Source organism: Eucalyptus grandis, chromosome 1 (assembly GCF_016545825.1).
Source record: "Eucalyptus grandis isolate ANBG69807.140 chromosome 1, ASM1654582v1, whole genome shotgun sequence".
In the NCBI taxonomy this organism is placed as follows: Eukaryota; Viridiplantae; Streptophyta; class Magnoliopsida; order Myrtales; family Myrtaceae; genus Eucalyptus; species Eucalyptus grandis.
Window position 1 is genome coordinate 50,521,853 of NC_052612.1, and position 19,739 is coordinate 50,541,591.

Below are 19,739 nucleotides of genomic sequence, written 5' to 3' on the forward strand. Positions count from 1 at the left end.
GCCCAAATACATTCTTTTTTTGCTCAAAGAATGTTGAATTGAAAACTCCATACATTTTCATTTTGCTAAACCAATATTGAATTGAAAACTCCATATATTCTTGGTTCCCAATTATACAGCAGCCAATGTTTCCTTCAACGAATTAAACGAATCTTCAAACAAGTGAAAGGAGAAGAATTCCAGTCAACAACAAAAGTCACCAATCCGTGACTGTAAAAAAAAAGCACACTACTGATGACACGACAGTCATCATCATCGATATCAATCTGTCATTTTTCTCTGGCCGAGAACAAACTCAAAAGCTGTGTGCACTCGTCTCTCCTCTCTCTCTTGTAGTTATAGCAGAGCCTTTCGTCAAGAAGAGGACGCCAACGACGAAGAAGACGACAGACCACCGCCTTCGCAAAGCAGAGCCTTGGCCGGCGGGATCAGGGCCACGCCTTCTCTCTGAGAACTCGAGTACTTCTTGTACACCACCTGCAGCTTGTTCTCTTTCGCCTTCGCGTGGTATCCCACCAGCAGCCTCGCGCAGTCCCTGTTCGACGAAAAGCCACACAGAAAAAAAGAAACGAACGCACCCCCAAGTTAAAATTTTTACTATCGAGAGAGGCCTCCCTCATGTTCATATATTAAGGGCTACTACCCCTCTTTGATGCAAACACTTACATGAGCTGGGATTCGGAGAAGCCGGTGTGAAGCTTGAGGGTGTCGTTCCATAGCGGGGTTAGGCCGAGAGTGCACCGCGCCGCGTACACCGCCGAGGCCGCCACCATGGAGGGGCAGTACGTGAGCGTCGCGTAGTTCATCACCCCGAGCTCGGCCAGGAAGTACACCATGTTCTCCAACTGCTCCACCAAATTGTTGAGATTTTTTTTAGCGACATGCGAGGGCTAATGTATTCGCACTGGAAGAGATGAAACAGGAGTGTATATGAAAAGAAAGTAATAAAGGAACGGACTTTGCGATCGCCGAGCGACGCCTTGATGAATCGAACGAGGAAGACGTAGTGGGTGGGCACGGTGAGCGTCCACTCCAGCTTCCCCAGGATCGTCTTCTCCATCGCCAGCACTTGCTCATGGCTGTAGGCTCTGTCCGCGATGCACACCAGATCGTTCACCTCGGGAGCCCAGATCTCTTCGTACTTGGAGGCGGTGAAGAGAGCGCCCATGCCCAGCAGCTGGAGCTCCCGCCTCGGGACTGCCTTCACCGAGAGGAACCGGTCGATGATGTTGATGGTGAGGTAGAGGGTCTCGGGCATGAGGTCGAACTTGTTGTGGATCTCGATCAGCCAGTCCACCAGGATCGCCCTCATCTTCTCGTTTATCTCCGGCTGGGACGACATGTAGTTACGGGGCAGGCTCTCATTCTGGCATTCCAAAAAGGTGTTTGGACAAACATCATTAGCCAAAGGAAACCATTGGTGTCTTTCAGGCATCTTTTAAGTTCTTTAACGTGAATATATTGAGTGTACCTCAGCCTCCTTGTAGTAAGTGTAGATGTCTTCGATATATTCGAATGCAGCCAACTCGTTGTGGGCGTCACCCGCGTCGATGTCGACGACCTTCTCTTTGGGTTTTTTAGTCATCCCACAAGCTGCCTTGCTTCGAGCAGTGAGGACCGAAGTGAGAGTGGGCTTATTCCTTCTCGATGATTTCTCTCCTTCCTTCTTCGTAGGCTCATGATGTTGTTGCTTCTTCTTGGCCTCGATCGCTCCTTCCGAATCCGACGTTAAATCGATAACTTCAGCCTTTTGTTTCGGTTTAACGACTTTCTTTTGAGCAGCTTTTGCCGCCGCCGCCGCCGCAGGCTCGGCTCTTTTGCCTGCTCCAGGTACATCAAGAATGGACGGCGCTCCATTCACGTTAACTACAGCTTGTTTCTGCAGAATTGTTTTAGAAAAACTTAGTCCAGCCATAATGTGAACTGCGAAGAACAAGAAGAAGATCCAGGCTTCAAGAGGTAACCTTGTTGTTTTCGGCAGCCGCGGCAGCTTGTGCATTTGCCAGTAGTTGTGCGCAGAAGCTTCTGAGGTTAAGGCCACAATATTGTCAGTAAGGAACATGAGCACACACTGGATCTAACAATTTGAGAGAGAGAGAGAGAGAGAAACCTTGTGATGGGGCGATGAGGCTGAACCTTGCCTTCGATGCCTCGAACAGTGACGAGATTGCCAATGTCGCCGAGGGCTTTGCGGTTTCTTCCTTCTGCTGCGCCGTTCTTCTTCTGCTGCTTACCCGCTCCTCCTCCTATCGCTGCCTCGCCTATATCATGGTCGCATAAGAATACAATCAGCATGGATATTAACGATTAATTGGATAAATTACATATACGATAGAAAAAACATAAACAAGCTGCGGTCAATTTGGTTGCCCAGAAAATCCTTTGGCATTTGCCATTTGATTGCTTCTCAGAATTTTCTGAAAAAAACACGAATTGAAGGGGAAAAAGCCCCGATTTTCAGAGGGATTATTCGCTCATCAAGGTCTGGGTTTCACACAAACACTTGTCCACATAAGAAATCGTCGTCGACAGAAGCACGAGATCTTCAACGTAATACAAGAACATTCCTAAGAAGATGCACGCACGGGTCTGCTAATTTCCAAGACTACAGAACAGAACCCATCAAGAACAGAACATCAAGACAGCCAAGGGAGTCCCACGAATTATCGCACAGGGCCGGGGGGGTTCAAAGAAATCATCCCAGAAATAGTCACTGAAAGAGATTGAATATACTATTCGGCAAACGAAAGCCCCCCCAAAATCTGATTTTTATTACCTCTCGCTTGCACGGGGACAATGGGTCTTGAAGCCATTTCGATCAAAGAACAAAAAGCTCCTCCGAATCTGATTGGCGAGGCGAAACCCTACCCACGAGAGAACCTGTGCCTTCTCCTCTGGTCTCTCTCACAGTGAGATCCTGTGCAGGAAGAAACGAGAATGAGAGCTTTCTTTCTCTATCTCTCCCCTTTATGAAGCTGGCCAAGCGGCGCTTCACTTACAACGGTCTTCTCCCCTTCAATTTCTGGCCGCTGGATCTGCTTCTTAATCCGACGGCCGCGGATGGGTCCTGCGGAGATATAGCCGTTGGGAGAAAGTTACCGTTCTCGCTTATGGGAATATGAAAAAAAGGGTAATATATTTAAGGGGAATGCGCTGGCTGTGACGGGGGGTCAGGGAGGGTCCGTGCAACCCCCTTCCCGAACTGTCCACGTGGCGATGGGGAATTGGGAAAGAAAAAGGGGAACTAGGGAAGATGGAATGTTCCCTTCCAGGATCGCCATGATACTATTGAAGGATTTTGGAAGAAAATGGGATCATCGAAATTTCCTTTCTTCGGTTCGTGGTTATTATAAACTTAAAAAAAAAAAAAATTGAACTAGATTAAGGCAATTTATAGTCGAATCATGGAGTCGTTTATGAATCGTTCCTTCTGAAGGTTGTTTGTCCATAATTTCGATTCTCAATATAATTCATATGTCAAGTATGTTAAGACTTGTCAATTTAATGCGTAGATGTATAATCCAAGTCGAGGGTAGAGACATGAAGAAGCAAAGGACAACAGAAAGATAGTGGGAAATAGGAAAGTAATCAGTAGCTGCACATAGGTATATTGATTCAATTTGAAGATTTTTATGTTTACAATATTGTCCACATATTTGATATATTTAAAATTTCGAGACTGTGGAATTGAAGGAAGTAAAGATCAAAGTAATTACCTCAAGATTTTGAAAACTCGTGATGGTACTTGATATGAGTAGTTTATAGTTATTATTATTATTATTATTATTATTATTATTATTATTATTGTTGTTGTTGTTGTTGTTGTTGTTTATGATGTTATGGACTAGTTAAGATGGAGGGGCTAAAATCTAAGGGCGCACATGATAAAATTTATATTTCTCGATTTTTCTGTTTCTCTATTTAGAACAAGTTTGGAATAGAAATCTATTTGGTAACGCAATTTGATTTCTCTATTTTTGAAACGATTTCTATTCCGAAATAGAGAAATCGAAGAAATCGAAACCGAAATTAAACCATATAAAAGAACTTTGCGCTTTCTTGCTAACTTAATTCACTCATAACCACAACTTCACAAATTATTGCTAATTTTATTTTTCTTATTTTGCTCGTGTTTTTTTTTTTTTTTTTTTATAACTTCCTCTGTAGGATGAAAGGCAATCAAATGGGTCCCCAATTTTAAAAACGACCAAAATTCTTAAATGCTTACTTAAAAACAATGTGGCTCTTTCCTCCTAGAAAAGGCACGCGCATGGCCAGTTGAAGAAAAAGTTCTTACGCAATAGATGAATAAAAACGTGCCTAGAAATTTAACCTTGTTTCTTTACGAATTCAAAATTCTTACAAAATGAAAATAATTAGATTGTTACACAATCTTGAATTTTTAGAAAGCAAGAGATCCAATAGAATATCCCTCTTTGCTATGCAAGGGCCATTAAAGGTTCATTGAGCAAAAATAAAGAAATTAGGGATGAGGAACTGGACTGATTCAATTTGAGAATCAAAATAAACCAACCTTCCCCCGATTGATTCCTAACCATAAACGTTATTTCATGATAGAATTCTCATATATTCCTTTACACCATCAATTTTATTTTTTTGATAATCTTATATAATACAGTCTTTGATAAAATGACAAGACTGTATAGGTACCATTGATGCCACCCATATTCATGCTTCTGTACCTGTGTCGAAGCAAATCCCATTTAGAGGTAGGAAATGAATCACCATTCAGAATGTGATGTGCGCTTGTTCATTTGATATGAAATTTATTTTTGTATATGCTAATTGGGAAGGTTCTGTCAACAATTGTCGAGTGCTTACAGCAGCACTGGAGACTCCTCGCTTTGAATTTCCTAGGCCGCCACCGGGTATTTGCTTGTCCTTTAAAGAGTAATTTTCTTTATGATCATATTTATAGTTACAAATTATAACCAATGTGTGAATACATTGTTGTAGGCAAATACTATGTTGTGGATTCTGGTTATGTAGTAACTCCGAGATTTTTAACTCATTTTAAAGGTAAACGATATCATTTAAATGATTATAGGGGTACAGCGAGACGGCCAACAACTGCAAGAGAATTGTTCAACTATATGCACTCTTATCAAACGGATTTTTATTTCAGAAATAAAAATTTTGAGTCGTTATCAAATGGATTTCTTTGCTCAGAAACTTATTCAGGGAATAGAAATTGAGAAAAATTTATGGAACAGAAATTTTGTCATGTGCCCCCTAAGTGACTAAGCCAAACATTAAATTTTTGGTCCTTCGAGATGTGAAAATAAAACTTGTATTGCAAGTCGGACCATAGTGCATCGCACCACATACATGAGCCCATCGCCTTAGTATTGGAAATTCAACAAAGCAAACACGAATTTTCAGTTCTAAACTGGATGAAGAACATAATCCAATCTCGTCACCTTCCATTCATGAAGAATGAGCTTACATATAATGATTATACGATAAATATGGTCATGAACTGAAAAATCATGTTTTGCTTGATCGAATCTCTCCCAAGTTTGACGAGTTGCGGAGATGCGGAAACTCGTGTACAAGGAGCTCTCAAAGACAAGCAAGAGGAATATATAAGGTATCCGGCGGAGATTATCTCGGACAATGCTTTCTAAAATGGCCTAAAACAGAGCTAAAGCAATAGTTCCGGGCATCCAAATAAATAATTAAATAAAACAAAAATATATATTATTAAAAATTATCTATGTCAGCACTAGCATTTATGCTGGTGATATTCAATCAAAATTAGTCGGATGAGCTCAATTAGTAAAATGTAAAAGATGTTTAGAATTAAATTGGCACAATTAAAAGATTTATAATTGAATTGACAAAAATATAATAAGTTTATGATTTTTTGACAATTTCATTTTTCTCAAAGAGTCAAAGGTTATTGTTTTTTAATTTAATAAACTTATGATAAAACAATATTGACATGACATGACAAAAGAGAAATCCTCTTCATATGACTTTCCCTTAATGCATTTTTAGCCGCCCAATATGTTTTTCTATCCCTGCCCACAAGCCCCTCCAATTCACTTAGTCAAATCTCATGGGCTATTTCGTAAATATTTGTACTGTGATCATCATATAGTTTGACATTAACCCGCACTTTATGCTGATTATTCAATAAACTTATGATAAAATTGGATGTACAATACATTTACGCAATAACACAACTTAAACGGAACAAGGTTGAATAGATCGAAAAAGTACATTATTAGATTATAAGGATTATTATCTAAACTTAATATGAAGAACTTGGGGCAGTGTTAATAAGTAAAATTAATGACATTGTATTGTGGAAGTTAAGATAAAGATGCTTTTTCAATGTATATAAAGGAGTTACTGTCTTAAATGGAGAAACAATGAAGTGAAAGAAGAGGAGAGAGATGAGTAATGGATAGCATCGTGTGAGGAAGAAGAAACCCTAATATTGCCAAAGCTCTAGAATCGCCTCATTAGCAATAGCTTTTTCATTGTACATATAGATGTACATAACTTCCTTTTTAACCTCGTCTTTTGTAATAAATAAATAAATAACAGTAATTAATCTTTCACTCTATTTATCCCCCACTAAATAAACATGAAGCAATAAATATCATGAGATTTTCATTTCTCTTTAAAGAAAATATTATGAGATTTTCATTTCTCTTTAAAGAAAATATTTCAAGAGATTTGATATGCCTAATTGAATGTAATCACTCGATGTTCTAGAAAGATTTATTTGTCACTCCTTTCATTCAGAGGCAAGAATGATTATTTGGCCATCATTATGTAAAATAGGGTTGAGATCCGGTTCAACCCAATATCGACCCTAAACCGAACTCATTTTAACCATGTTTATTGTTTGTTTTGTTTTAATGTAGTTAAAATTTGAAGCAATCTTTTTATAAATGAATGAGGAATGAAATTTTATAATCTATGTTTTATGTGATGTGTTTTGAACTTTTATTAATTATCTTATTTTTTGTGTTCATCTTTTATGAATTATTACTTTGGCATATAGATATTTCTTCCGTTGCTTTTTTTCGTTTCACTTGACTAAAAGTATGAGTTGGATGTAACCCCATTGCTATCTGGCTTTTGCTAGTGTTTCTCTTCTTACCATTTTCTTACTAGGCATTATATATATGTACTTTGAAAGAGTAAATTTGTCATTTCAAGAAATACAAGAAAATAACCCAAAAAAAAAAAAAGAAAAGCCGATGCCCTAAACCGGAATCGGACCAGACCGACAAGGGCGGTCCAAGGTCTACAGTGTCAGTTCTAGGTTCTAAAAACGTCCAAATACGCACTCTTACTCACCTTCTATAGCGGCGATTTTACATCTACGTGACGTATTGACTGAATATCTCCTTCAAACGGAACTCACCACATGGAACTCGATCGAGCATCGGTTCTCAACATACATCGGATGATGATTGTGGGCGTTCAGCTTTAAGACCAGACGGATTGGGGGAGTATTATTGTTTCGCAGCAAGAATCGTCTTCAAGAGCATAACTCAAGCAAGCAGTCTGCTGATCAAATCAATCATTATATATACCCAAAAACATGTTACATCAGATGATTAGGCGGGAAGAAAAAACAACGCCTAAAACCACACGACAAGATTAGCGAAGCACAACCATTTGCAGCAAAACACACATGGTCGCTTAGGGAAATAGAAAGGGAAAAGAAGAAAGGAAGAATCGCGAAGACATTTAGTCTTTTCCACGATAATCAGACCCATGCACACGACTAAACCTATTTAAAAACTGATCATAATCACACTTTAAAAAGAATTTCAGTCAGTGAAGCGGGCCTTCAGAGATGATCATCTGGTCCACCAAGCATTACCTGTTGATCAGGAAAAATTTTAAGTTGCAATATAAACACCTCGAAATGAAGACTGAATTTGTTTAAACCTGGCCTTAAGTGATTAAAGAAGCGACTTTTATGGGAAAGATGCTTGCAGTGAAATGGAAAAGGAAAAGTGATGTATCAAGCGAAATGAGGGCAGAGTACATACATTGCAATCTAGGGCATATTTTCTTGCGAGCATTATAGCTGCATTTCTGTCCCGCTCTGATTCGAAGGTTAATACAAATGACGACCCTTTTCTCGGTTGCCAAAATAACCCCTTGGCTGCCGCACTGCCATCGCTTCTGTCTCCACATAACTGGATTTAAAAAAAGATAAAGAATGAGAAATGCCCAATATTGAAACTGCTTCACATAAATGAAGATAAGTATCGCGATTATGCACTCTTAGTTGGGGTTTCTAGCTGGTTCAATGGATGAACCTAATGGAACTTATAGATCATTTCTCTTGTTAAAGAGTAATTTGATTTTGGTAAGTATTGCACCCACTTGATGCCTATCCAGGAATTTATTTACTAGAGAGAACAGAACATTTTATGCATGTAGATTTGCACAGCATATTAACACTTCCATGCATGTACCTGCATTGATGTTGAGTATATGTCTCTGGCCTTGGTTATCCATCCTCTGCAAAGTTTTACCCTTGTTTTCCCCACATGAAACATATGAGATGAATGCGACTGATGATCTTGACCATTCATCTGAGAAATAGTTACCTGTGTGACAGAGTAAAAGTTAACTTGAAGGCATGAAGTCACTGCATCAAGTAAGACAGGAAATGTAAAGGGAGTAGTATCTTCCAACAATCACACTGCTTGAGAAGAAAAAATGTCTCTATTTATACATAAATATGAAACCAGTATTGATATCATGATACACACTTTGGATAAAGAGTGAGATAACATACAGTAAATTCAGCATTGGATTTCCGCATCAATGTCTCTACATGGCTTTCCAGTCCTGCAACTGTTAGACATTCAATCGACTTCAGAGGAGAATCATTATTGAGCAGCCACAGCATAACTGCTAAGCTTTTTAATAAATTCAAAAGTACTAAGAAAAATAGAGCAGAATGAAAAGTAGAGAACCGTGTCAAAGCTTGTAGAGGAATCAAATATAATGAAGCACTTTATTCGGGTATATGGTGAGTGTAAACCTACCAGGATCGATGGGACCGATGGTTGCCACGGAATCTTTGTTGCCATTTAAGATTATTTCAGCTACTAAGATTCGTCCAACATCCAAGGGTTCAGGAGCATAACTTGGTGAGTTGGCACCTAAGGGAAATAAAAGCAAAAACTAATTAATGCTTTTCAATTTTCTGGGTAGAGCAAGCTACTATATTCGTCGCAGAAATCAAAGAGCTAAACTCAAGATAAGGTAAGACAATCAAATTTGATATTAGGTTGGAAAAGCACAAAATCATCAGATAGACAGAGCAATATACATAATGAGTAAGAGAATTCAGAGTCCGGATAGTGCAGTCCCATTAATCTTCACAAAGATTGTTGATGGGACAGATTGGAAAGCTCGCATAATTTGTGTGCTCACACATGCCAAACAGCCCCTTTCAATGACCACTGAACTTGCAAAAGCAAAGTCAATGAAGAAGAAAATTTAGTTTTTGATCGGTAACATCCATGGAAGAAGCTCGTTTCTTCTTTTCCATACTGTAAACCAGTTTCCTTCATGATGAAGCAGCAATACTTTCTTTGTCATATTGCTTTTGTGAATAATAAATCTAGATGATGCAAACATTTAGCAATCATCCACTTTGAGTTATTATTTTTAGTTTGCAATTATGCAACTATAGCTCTGAACTCGAGTCTTTGGGGACTTGAAAAGCATAAAATGATAAAAGTGGATAAATTCCTTCACCAGAGATGTGATGAACCTTGGCATTTAATTTGCAGAGATCGAACCTCCCAGATACTGCTACATATTATTTTGTTAAGTTTTAATTTTTTAGGAGTTTCTGGCTTTTATGTCTAATGAACACACAAACTTCATGAACTCAAGCGAATCATCGTGACATCATTGGTATTCTACCTAAAATTATTACTCCATGCAAATGCAAGGACCAAACTTTGACATCATTGCAAATCTAAATTTCCTCACAAAACATCATAATAAATCAGAAAATACAGAACAATTTTTGCTCCTCCAAGTTTGGAGGGTTAACAAAATGTCCGCATTGAAATAATAATGCAAATGCAAACACACGGTATTATAGAGATAATCTATCAGGTCCCACATATCCTCAACATACATGATCAGAATGCATATGGTAGCAGGACAAAACCTTCCATCCTCTAGCCATTATTATACTTGGAAACCATGTAGTATTATACAAACAAAATCAAGAGTGCCAGCGAGCACGATTAAGTTTACGCATAGTAAGACTTGAAGTGAATAATTTATTTAAATGGTTACCTGAAATGGCATCTCTTTGGCTTCCATCAGAAGATATGCGAAACCACTGAATGGAACACTTGCAAAGTGCTGGAGCATTTTCTGCACAAGGACGGACCCGTAGATTTGACCCAAGAGCCTCACAACCATCTAATATATATAGACGAGATCTGTTCTCTTCAGCTCTCCTGCTCATGGTCAGCTGTAAGACAACGGCTGAGATTAGCTCAAGAAAACACCTAATCAATAAGGACAGACTAGCCTAATTAAAAAGATGCATAGTGACAAATTAGTCATGCAAATCACCAAGAAGAGTACAGCATCCACTACAGAAGAGATCTAAGTGCTAAAAAGCCATAATGCCACTGGCTGAAAGTGGCTGCAAATATGTGCCAGAGCCCAGCTCATACAATGCAGACAGTCAACCAGAAGAAAACTTTTTAAACACTCAAGTTGTATTTTCCTTATTTTGTTTTCCTCTTTATTTTTATTAATCCAATCAAAGATAAGTCAATATTTTGTTATTTTTTGGTTCCCCAACTTATCTTTTAATTGTAGCATTGTGATTAGTTTATTATACATTTCCAAATCAATCCACTCATGTATCTTTTATGGTTTTAAATTTTTCTATTTTACTTTGTTGATGGACCTTTAAAAAAAAATGCAATTGAATGCAAATATGGAAAAATCATTTCAATTTTGTTGAATGCATTTATTACGTGACAAATCAAATTTAAGATCATGGAAAAGGAATACTAAAATGTTGTTGCCACAATAACCTCTATCCCAATCAGTATGTATTCCATTAAGGGTTGTGTATAGAAGGGGCTGCCACGTATATTGCCAACTCTCTAACTTTTTATTTTTTTTAACACCACTAACAATAAAGTGTATATATTTATTCATTTATCATTTTGTCTGAACATGAAGATAAAGCTCATTATTTTGTAGAAATTATTTTATACTCATATAATTGATTCTCTTATTAAATTAGTTGATTTTACCAACCTAAAGCAAAAAAATAATTAGTCTAATATATAATATAGGCAAAACAATGAATGAATTTGCCAATAAAATTTAGTTCCCTTCACCAAATCAGTTCATTTTAGTTTTTCTTATTGAATCATACAAATGTATTTTTATATAAGTACATCTTTTTTTAATAGACTACTGTTATGTATGCATTAATCTTTTATTGTAAGAATATAAAATTTATAGGTAAATCATATTTTTTCATCAAATCTAATACAATATGGAACAGAAATTCGTACTTTTTTATAGAAATACTGGGATAAGTTATCGAGTGTCTTGAAAAAGTTCATATTTTTATTTTGTAAAGAGGAAAAACTAGAATTTTAATGCGCTATATTGAGACAATCTAATAATATCACATTGGAGGACATAATTCTCTAATGAGCAAAATGTGTTACATTTTTATCTTTGATCATAATAAATTTCGACAGACTCATTCATTAGTAAAGAGAGATAAGGATAATCTATTTTGCTAAGAGAAGAATTGCACAGAAAATTTAATTTTCTCCACTGCAACGCGATGCCCTGTTTTATTTAATACCAAAGTGAAGAAAAAAACTTCTGCTTTGGTCTCTCAACTTGTGTTTATACTTTCCAATTTAAAGGTTGATTTTGGTCCCTTCAACACACAATGTTTTCCCGGTAGCCTAACTTTGCTTTCAAAATCATTAATTTTGATGGATAATGTGTTGAAATAACCAAAATCACTTCGTGAGAAAGTGAAAATAAAATTTTTCAAGGAACATACTCTGAAGATGACACAAGTCGAGGAACCTAATCTACACATGAACCCGGAGTGTATCAAATGGCTATGAAACCCAAAATTATGGCTGCACATTCTGTCAATAAGACGCTTTTGAGTAATTCATTAACCAATCAAATATTCAATTTCGCAGCAAACAAACGAAATGACAAGTGCTTAATAAAGGAGTCATGTCCTTTGAAAGAACTATAGAGACAGAAGCTTGATTCTCCGATTCTCCAGGGGCAGGAGTATTACCACTTATTATATCTTTTTATTTTGTTCACTAGTTCTGAATTTATTTTATAACAATAGAAAGACAAACATAATACTGGAAGAGAAATAACTATAAATCCATGCCATTTCTGTTATCCTGGATCAAATGAAATCTGGCCTTATGTAATGTGCTGATAATTGACGGACCTCTTTCTGAAGCTTGAAGGAAAATATAGATTTCTCTCGAATTTGAAGTCTGAGCGCACGAAGCTCGTGTTCCATATCCATAACCTGCACAAAAGCATATATTCCTCCTGAGGCAAAGTCTCTGTTACAAGAACTCTACAGAATGAGCCAAGTACAAGTTGTAATTCGATATATCTGCCGTAGAGAGAAGTGACTTCATTCATTTAGGTAGATCAAGGATACTGTGTTAATTGGACTTGTCACGGTTGTATTTCCTTACTCTTTTGGTTTCATTCAAAGTAGAGTTAAACGTATGCAAAAGGATCAAGGGAAGTCTCACATATTTACAAATCTCATATATCTAGAATTATTGCTTCCGCCATTGATTTGTGGCCAATTTATCAGCCAACAATATTCATGGCATAGGCAAACACGGTACTAGAAGGTCGATTCTGAGGTGGTAAAGGTGGCCTTTCTTTATAATAATTCATGCGTATACCCTCGATGAGAACTAATAAGTAATTGGGTTAACTTACCGACAAAAAATTACAGGCAACAGAACCTCTTGCATACAAAAAAATTCTGACAGATTATCTTTTCCAAACAATTAATTCCAGGAATTGCCCTTAGTTTTCAATAATCAATAACAATTTCCAAAGATGTGCTACAAAGTAACACTGATAATACACGTTAAGGAAATTATATTTGCTACTGGAAATATAAGATACAATGATAATGCACCTTGCTTGGCTGGTGCAGCAATTTGATTCTCCTGGCCTCTTGAACCTCCTGCAGCAATTCTTCCACATCCTATGACAACCAAAGAACACAAGTACATATATGAGTGATATGTTTTAGCACATCACCAGATAAAAAAATATGGTTGAACACGTTTATGTTTCATTTTAAACCATGAGTCACCGAAGATGAAACTTGAAGATTTTAAGTGATGCATTAGGATCACCAGGCACCCTTGCAGTGTAAATTAGAGTACAGCAGAAATGCAAGTCATCAGGTATTATATTTTTTTTTTCACTGAGATTACCAAAAGCAACACATGCACTATATAGCAGCAGTCATTAAAGCCAGGAAGTTAATAGTAGGACAAAAGAAAGGTTGGGTCAGAAATTATAGACAAAGGTTGACTAATTTGGTCTATTGGCATTTGCCTCCAATAGCCGAACTCGAAGATATCATTAGATCATATTTAAATTAACGATAAGACAGCTTGTGACAATTGAACGAAGAGAGAGAGAGAGAGAATTTATCAAAATTAAGTAATGCAGGGCTTCTTCATGTGGTTTTTGAGATGTTTGGAGAAATTTTGTCAGTTTTTCACAGAAAATTTGAAAAGTTTCCAGGATGAGTGAGTTGAATAGATATGTCTTTAATTCCTGTCTCAGGCTCACCACTACCATGCAGCTCTAGTGGGGGAAACCATTGCCCACCATGAAGTAAAACAGAAGGACGTAAAGTTAAAAGAGGGTGAGCTTCATTTCCATTATTTTTACGAGTTGATCCAGATAATGCAAAATTTTTACACATGCCAATAAACCTATATTTCTTCATAACATATGTAAGCTTGACGGGATGTTGTTGCTAATTAACAATTAAGCATCAAACTCCATACCTGTTTTTTGGATGTTTGGGAGTTTCTCTCTTCCTCTTCAAGGGCCTCCCCAAATCGCTGTACTACTGCTCTAGCACTCTCAATTTCAGCACAAGCAAAGGAATTTTCTTGGCTAACAAGCTTCTTAGCATCTTCAGAAGCCTGCATACAGAGAACTTAAATGAGAAAAAGGACATCCCTACTAAAGAGAGTACAGAAACTTAACTTGAAACACTTTGCAAGTGCAGATACCGTACTGAAATTCCTGGAACAATGGCTACAGTTACATATATGTACAAAAGAGAATGGTGAACGAGGCTAAGTTTCTAATTTATGTCCCTAGGATGAAAGCTAGCTTGGATATTAAGAATATATCTTCAATCTATCATTAGCACCATCTTTTTCCATAAGACTGTCCTCGAGTTCCTCTAGCATAGCATACCTGTTTGAGAAAGTTTACAAGCTTCTTCACTTCGAACTTTTCTTGGATTAGCTCTCCTTCTTTTTGAGTCAACTTGACTGCTAAAGCTTCCACCTGTGTGGCAATCACAGTCCAAAAAACTCAGTCATAATGCAGAACAATATGTGCTCAGGAAGATAGCCACTATATGCGGTCATTCCTCTCCATTACATAAAGGATCTTGTTCAAAGAGAAGAAGTCAAGACCTATGTGAAGCATTCATTCATCATAGAAGGATGATGATGGATTCCCAGCTCAACATATATGTGACAAGACAGCAACTAATAGCTAATCTCACTAAAAAGACAGCTAGGCACTCAAAAGTGAAGAGGACATTCCTTGCCTAAAGAACATGGCAAAAGGAGAAATGAGGAACCAGAGATGATACTGAACAAAGATCCTCAGAAACTAACTGGTGATAGTTTTATAGTAGGTTCTTGTGATTCGATGTATTTCAACTTGCAAGGCAGGAAAATATGGCTCCATGCATGCATGTTCAGATTCATCTGATAAAGCTAACAGCAAAAGAGAGGTCCAGCTACTTTTTGTGCAAGGAATGAATTACATTTACAGATCAAGTGATGAAGTAGAGACAGAAGAAAGAACAAGGAATAGAGTTCTGGTTCTCTATTGTATTTCCAAATGTCCACAGCAGACTACTTAGGCCTGTCTTGATTATCTACCCTTTTCAACTTGCATCGGGTTAAAAGAATGCGTTTAATAAAAAGAGTCAGTTCAATGAAGGTTTATTAACAAAAAAATAAAGAGTGATAAGGATAAGAACATTGACTTTTTCTCTATGTCAATGTTGCTGCAATACACTTCAGTAAATATGGCTATCCTTCAGTGCACTAGACAGCCAAATACAATCACAATCCAAAACGCGTTTCCTCAACCAGAGGAACCAAGAACTGAACTAGTCCATTAGGTCATGGAATAAGGGATTCGAGCAACATGGGGATAATTAGCATAAGAACTAACCATTGAGATCGCTTTCTCTACATCCTCCTTGTTTTGCCCAGATAATCGGCCCCTTAATGATTCCAATGCATCTCTAAGCTTCTTTAGGAGCACGTGGCCCTCCAAAGAGGCAACTTCTTCCCTCAGTTTTGCCTGATATACAGCAAAGTTTTATCAACGGTAACTCTCTGGAAAGTTGATAAATTTCCAGGACGAAAAATAAAAAAATTAAAATAATAAATAAATAAAAAACACAGAAGACTTTTCTAAAAACCAATTGGAAGAAACCAATTCAAGTTTCCTTACGTGGTAAACTCCAATGGAACAAGGCTAATGCCAATACCGGGATAAAGTTGGGGCATAATTTATCAAAGGTCTAGCACAATATCAAATTCATTAATATGATCAAATTTGGACAACTTCTATATGTATTCAGTACAAAGTTCAGCAAAATTGTAGACTTAAATACCTCATTAGACAATTTAGCTGCAGCAGCCAAGTTTTTATCAAATTTACTGGCAAGGTCACGAACAGAGAGGCGCTTATGTTGCTCTGACAACTGGGCAGTTTCTTTTTCCACAACTTCCTTTAAGGATGGACCTTTATTATCATCCTTTGGCTCTTCCAAAATCTGATTATCTGGACCTAACTTGTACTTTGGAAAGCAATCAGAAGCAAAGCTAACATCCGCTGACACTGCCAGAACTTCTTGAGACCCCATGCCACCGAGTTCAGGACTCACTTTCGTCATCCTTCAGACAATTCTCTGTTCAAAAAGAGCAAGACTTTTGAGAACAAAGAGCAAGATAACGAAATGGGCCAAAAAAAGGATGGAACATAGAATCACAAATTTAAGGAAAAAAAAAGTAGTGATGTTCCTAATCCAGGCACATCTATAAGCCACCTCCAAAACCATGGATAATCAAGCTGGTTGTGTTAGACGCTCCAGTTAAAGGATTATCAAGTTGGTTTTGTAAAGCAACAGTAAATCGAGATCACGCAAGAACCTTTGAATCACCATGAAGAGAGAAAAAGAATGAAGCAGGAGCAGCCAGGGACATGAAAAAGGATAAAGAAAAGAAAAGAACAGAAAAGAGAGTTCATACGGAAGAGAACTGGGTATCAATTAGCTGGAGCTAATTATTTGAATTTCAGATTTAACAGGAACCAGTAGCACCAGATCAGTGATTTTAAGGCTAAACAGTCCATATTCGACTAGATATGATCTCACTTTTCAAGTAAGGTAATCCCAGAAAGAGAACAGACTAAATTCCACCCACAATAGTAACTTCCACCGAAAGCTGAATATCCTCATTTGTCAACACATACATCAAGACTAGAGCACCAAAGAGGCTTCCAAATCTACCGGATTCACCAATAAAAGGACGGCCACCCTCTATCCGGGAGATTGAAGCGCCCAGTCGCATGCATCATTTACAACGAAGAGGAAGAACCAAAGGACAAAAATACTCATAAATGAAAAAAAAAAAGGAAAAAAAAAAAGAACTTGATCATCTCCGTCGCGAAGATACATTCCCAATAAAATACCCAGAAGTACCTCAATAGAAGCGGATTTGTTTTTCCATGACTAGACTTTCCTAGGCAATCTGGTCCAGTTCTTTCTTGCATATTAAGCAATAAAAGAGCCAGAAAACAGCCCCGTACAAAGCTATCGCACAAATTTTAAAATAGGGATATGTCCCAAGTAGAGTAATTCACAACCATTTTTTTTAACAAAATACGAACAAAACTCGCATACGAAAGCAGTAACATGTGACCACATCACATATAGCAAAACTGGGAAAAAAAAAAGGGAACTCCATAGCAGAAAAGCTTCGGATTTCAAGCTCCCGGCGACCAAAAAGGAAGGACCCAGGAAAGGAAAGAAGAGAGAAGAAAAGAAAAATGGTAATGCGGCTCCACACGGAACGTCGGAATCACAGAACTTACTGAGTATCACCACCACCGGAGCAATGCCCGGCGAAGAAGAAGAAGAAGCGGAAGCCCGGAGCAGCCTCAGTCAAATGGCGCTGCGAGACAGAGGCACTCCGCCTCTCCCCAAAAGTCCAGACAGCATATGAAGGAGAAAGGGTAGAGAGAGAGAGAGAGAGAGGGAGAGTGATGATGGCGAAGAGAAGAATCTTAGGAATGCTGCTTCAGCTTTTTTCCCCTTTTAAAAATGGCCCAAGAACACTCAAAAGAAGAAGAGGAGCTTAGAGAGAGAAAAAAAAGAACACAAGGGGCCTCTCTCTCTCTCTCTCTCTCCCTGCTCAGCCTCTCTGACCTCCAATGCCTGTGTGTGTGTGTCTCTCTCTCTCCTCTTCTCCTTGCAACAGCATGAGTGAGAAGGCAGGCAGGACGCAGAGGTTCTTGTTCCTCTTTTTCTTTTCACACCATCATGACTCCCCTCCCCTCTCTCTCTGCTTAACCAGAAAAAAAAAAAAACAAAAAAAAGCAAAGAAATAAAATAAAGGTGAAAAGGGAAATTATAAAAAAGCTGAATTGACTTCTTTTACAGCTAGGACCATAATGTCACAATTCACAAACGGAAAGCTTAAGTCGCAGTCACGGCGACCCGAATCAACATGAGTAAAAATAATCCCTAATTTGTAGTGATAATATCGAGATTCCCATAAATGATACGAAACGGGAGAAATTATGTGCATATAAAGAGTGTATAAATCTTAAAATGATAAATTGGGCTTATCTTACATGCATACCGTATCAACTAACATATGAAATTGAATCGATTTTTAACAGCACAATTAGATATTTGATCCAAAAAATCAAATTAGTAAGTTAGGATAGGTAATATGCAATTAAGAAGCGATACTGGATTCTTTAATAGTTTGCTCTTCTTACACTGATTATGATGATTGTAAGATTAATTTTTTATTTATATTTGTGGGGTTGGGGGGTGTTGTGAGAATTTATTTATTTTTCTTCTATTAATTTCCCGAAAGGAAGAAAGAAATTTCTGGCAGGAAAGAAAAAAAAGAATAGTGGGAAAATGCAAAAAGCGAGGCCCGATACCTTCTCCCCCCCACGCGCTCGGACCGCCTTGTCTCCGCGTGGGTCCCGGCCGCTCGCAAAAATCCCCTTTTCTTTTCTTTCCGCTAATCGCGTGAAAGCGCGTGGCTGAAGGCGCGTGGGGAAATGGCAGCACGTCACGGGCCGAGCCGTCTGGCGGTGGAGTTAGTTTGCGATTATTCCCGGCGGTGGTTACTGGTTAGTAACCGATCTTGATTGCGTCACAAATTACGGCGATGACATCGTATTTAAGAAAAGTACGCTGTCCAAAATGTCCGTCAACCCCATAATATAAACTATAATCATTTTTTTCTTTAGGGCCAATACCATAAAAGACACTTATAATATGCCCAAAATGGCCATCAACCGAAACTTTTTTATGTCGCTCAAAAGCTCTAATTATGCCCATAGTAATTTTTAACACTTTAAACTCTCTTTTTTGTCTCCAAATCCTCAACTTTGCATCCGCGTGAGAAAAAAAAAATCTCAAATTTTTATCGTAGTGGGACAAGTTTTGAAATACTCATGACACGAAAAAAGAGTGTGGTATTAATGTTATGTTGGGAAAAAACGTAGGATTTTTTGTGGTAGATAGATGATATTTTTATGACATGTACTCAAAAAAAAAAAAAATTGGGGCCATTTCCTTGACGTGTATTGATGATAATTCGGCCCCGTGTGATATTAAGGAAAAAAATAGCCATATGGTGGTGAAATTGTTTATGGACCTTGTACACACCGCCTGTTGCACTATGGGAGTTGGGACCAAAAAGCTTATTTTCGGCTAGGCCTCGGGATATTAAGGTCGTGATGAGCAAAGTTTGAAATTTTGTTGATGGTGTTTTTCCTTATTTTTATTTCAATAAAAATAGATTATGTAACCTATCAAACACGGAGGATGAGTCCAAATCCACATGCATGTGTGAAAATAAATAAATAAAAATGGAAAAAAAAATATTATATGGGATTTGGGATTTGGGATTTGTTGAGTTTATGGGATCATGGAAGTATCGTTTTCATTAATTCTATTTTCGTTTTTTGGACAGCCTACTTTTCCATTAGATATGTTCATTCTTGGCCCCCCAAGAAAGACGTCAAAAGAAAAGTTGAGTTCTAGTTGGCAGCTCATATTAACTAATTTTATTTTTATAATCACCCACGTGGTTGAGGTCCCTTACGTGTTGAAGTAGATGGATAGG

General features: G+C 37.7%; 2 protein-coding genes across 4 annotated transcripts; both read right to left on the minus strand.

The window, feature by feature from the left end:
• Positions 1-74: 74 nt before the first annotated feature.
• LOC104425392 (G2/mitotic-specific cyclin S13-7) lies at positions 75-2,957 on the minus strand. Of its 2 annotated transcripts, none has more exons than XM_010038081.3 (7): positions 2,777-2,957; positions 2,111-2,261; positions 1,965-2,022; positions 1,472-1,879; positions 959-1,366; positions 667-845; positions 75-535 (listed from the first exon to the last, which is right to left on the minus strand). In XM_010038081.3, exons 1-7 carry the CDS (start codon positions 2,811-2,813, stop codon positions 355-357), a joined length of 1,422 nt encoding a protein of 473 aa, XP_010036383.2. In that variant the 5' UTR covers positions 2,814-2,957; the 3' UTR covers positions 75-354. The 2 variants fall into 2 exon arrangements, with proteins under 2 accessions (XP_010036383.2, XP_010036382.2); XM_010038080.3 differs by having other exon boundaries at positions 1,965-2,025.
• Positions 2,958-7,549: 4,592 nt separating this feature from the next.
• On the minus strand, positions 7,550-17,889 carry LOC104425391 (stomatal closure-related actin-binding protein 3). 2 transcript variants are annotated; one of them, XM_010038079.3, is made up of 13 exons: positions 17,461-17,889; positions 15,980-16,276; positions 15,532-15,663; positions 14,533-14,625; positions 14,112-14,252; positions 13,223-13,291; positions 12,503-12,586; positions 10,327-10,507; positions 9,054-9,170; positions 8,801-8,859; positions 8,475-8,609; positions 8,043-8,192; positions 7,550-7,870 (listed from the first exon to the last, which is right to left on the minus strand). In XM_010038079.3, exons 2-13 carry the CDS (start codon positions 16,259-16,261, stop codon positions 7,838-7,840), a joined length of 1,476 nt encoding a protein of 491 aa, XP_010036381.1. In that variant the 5' UTR covers positions 16,262-16,276; positions 17,461-17,889; the 3' UTR covers positions 7,550-7,837. The 2 variants fall into 2 exon arrangements, with proteins under 2 accessions (XP_010036381.1, XP_039157175.1); XM_039301241.1 differs by lacking the exon at positions 17,461-17,889 and adding an exon at positions 17,069-17,086.
• Positions 17,890-19,739: the final 1,850 nt, after the last annotated feature.

Bases quoted from the DNA above. Each gene is read 5' to 3' on its own strand.
- LOC104425392 (XM_010038080.3), bottom strand. From the start codon at position 2,813: ATGGCTTCAAGACCCATTGTCCCCGTGCAAGCGAGAG. The intron at 2,262-2,776 runs GTAATAAAAATC...ACCATGATATAG, and splicing joins TGTCCCCGTGCAAGCGAGAG to GCGAGGCAGCGATAGGAGGA. The intron at 846-958 runs GTCCGTTCCTTT...TTGGTGGAGCAG, and splicing joins CGTCGCTCGGCGATCGCAAA to TTGGAGAACATGGTGTACTT.
- LOC104425391 (XM_010038079.3), bottom strand. From the start codon at position 16,261: ATGACGAAAGTGAGTCCTGAACTCGGTGGCATGGGGTCTCAAGAAGTT. The intron at 15,664-15,979 runs GTATTTAAGTCT...GCTGTATATCAG, and splicing joins CAGCTAAATTGTCTAATGAG to GCAAAACTGAGGGAAGAAGT. The intron at 7,871-8,042 runs GTATGTACTCTG...CCTGATCAACAG, and splicing joins AATATGCCCTAGATTGCAAT to GTAATGCTTGGTGGACCAGA.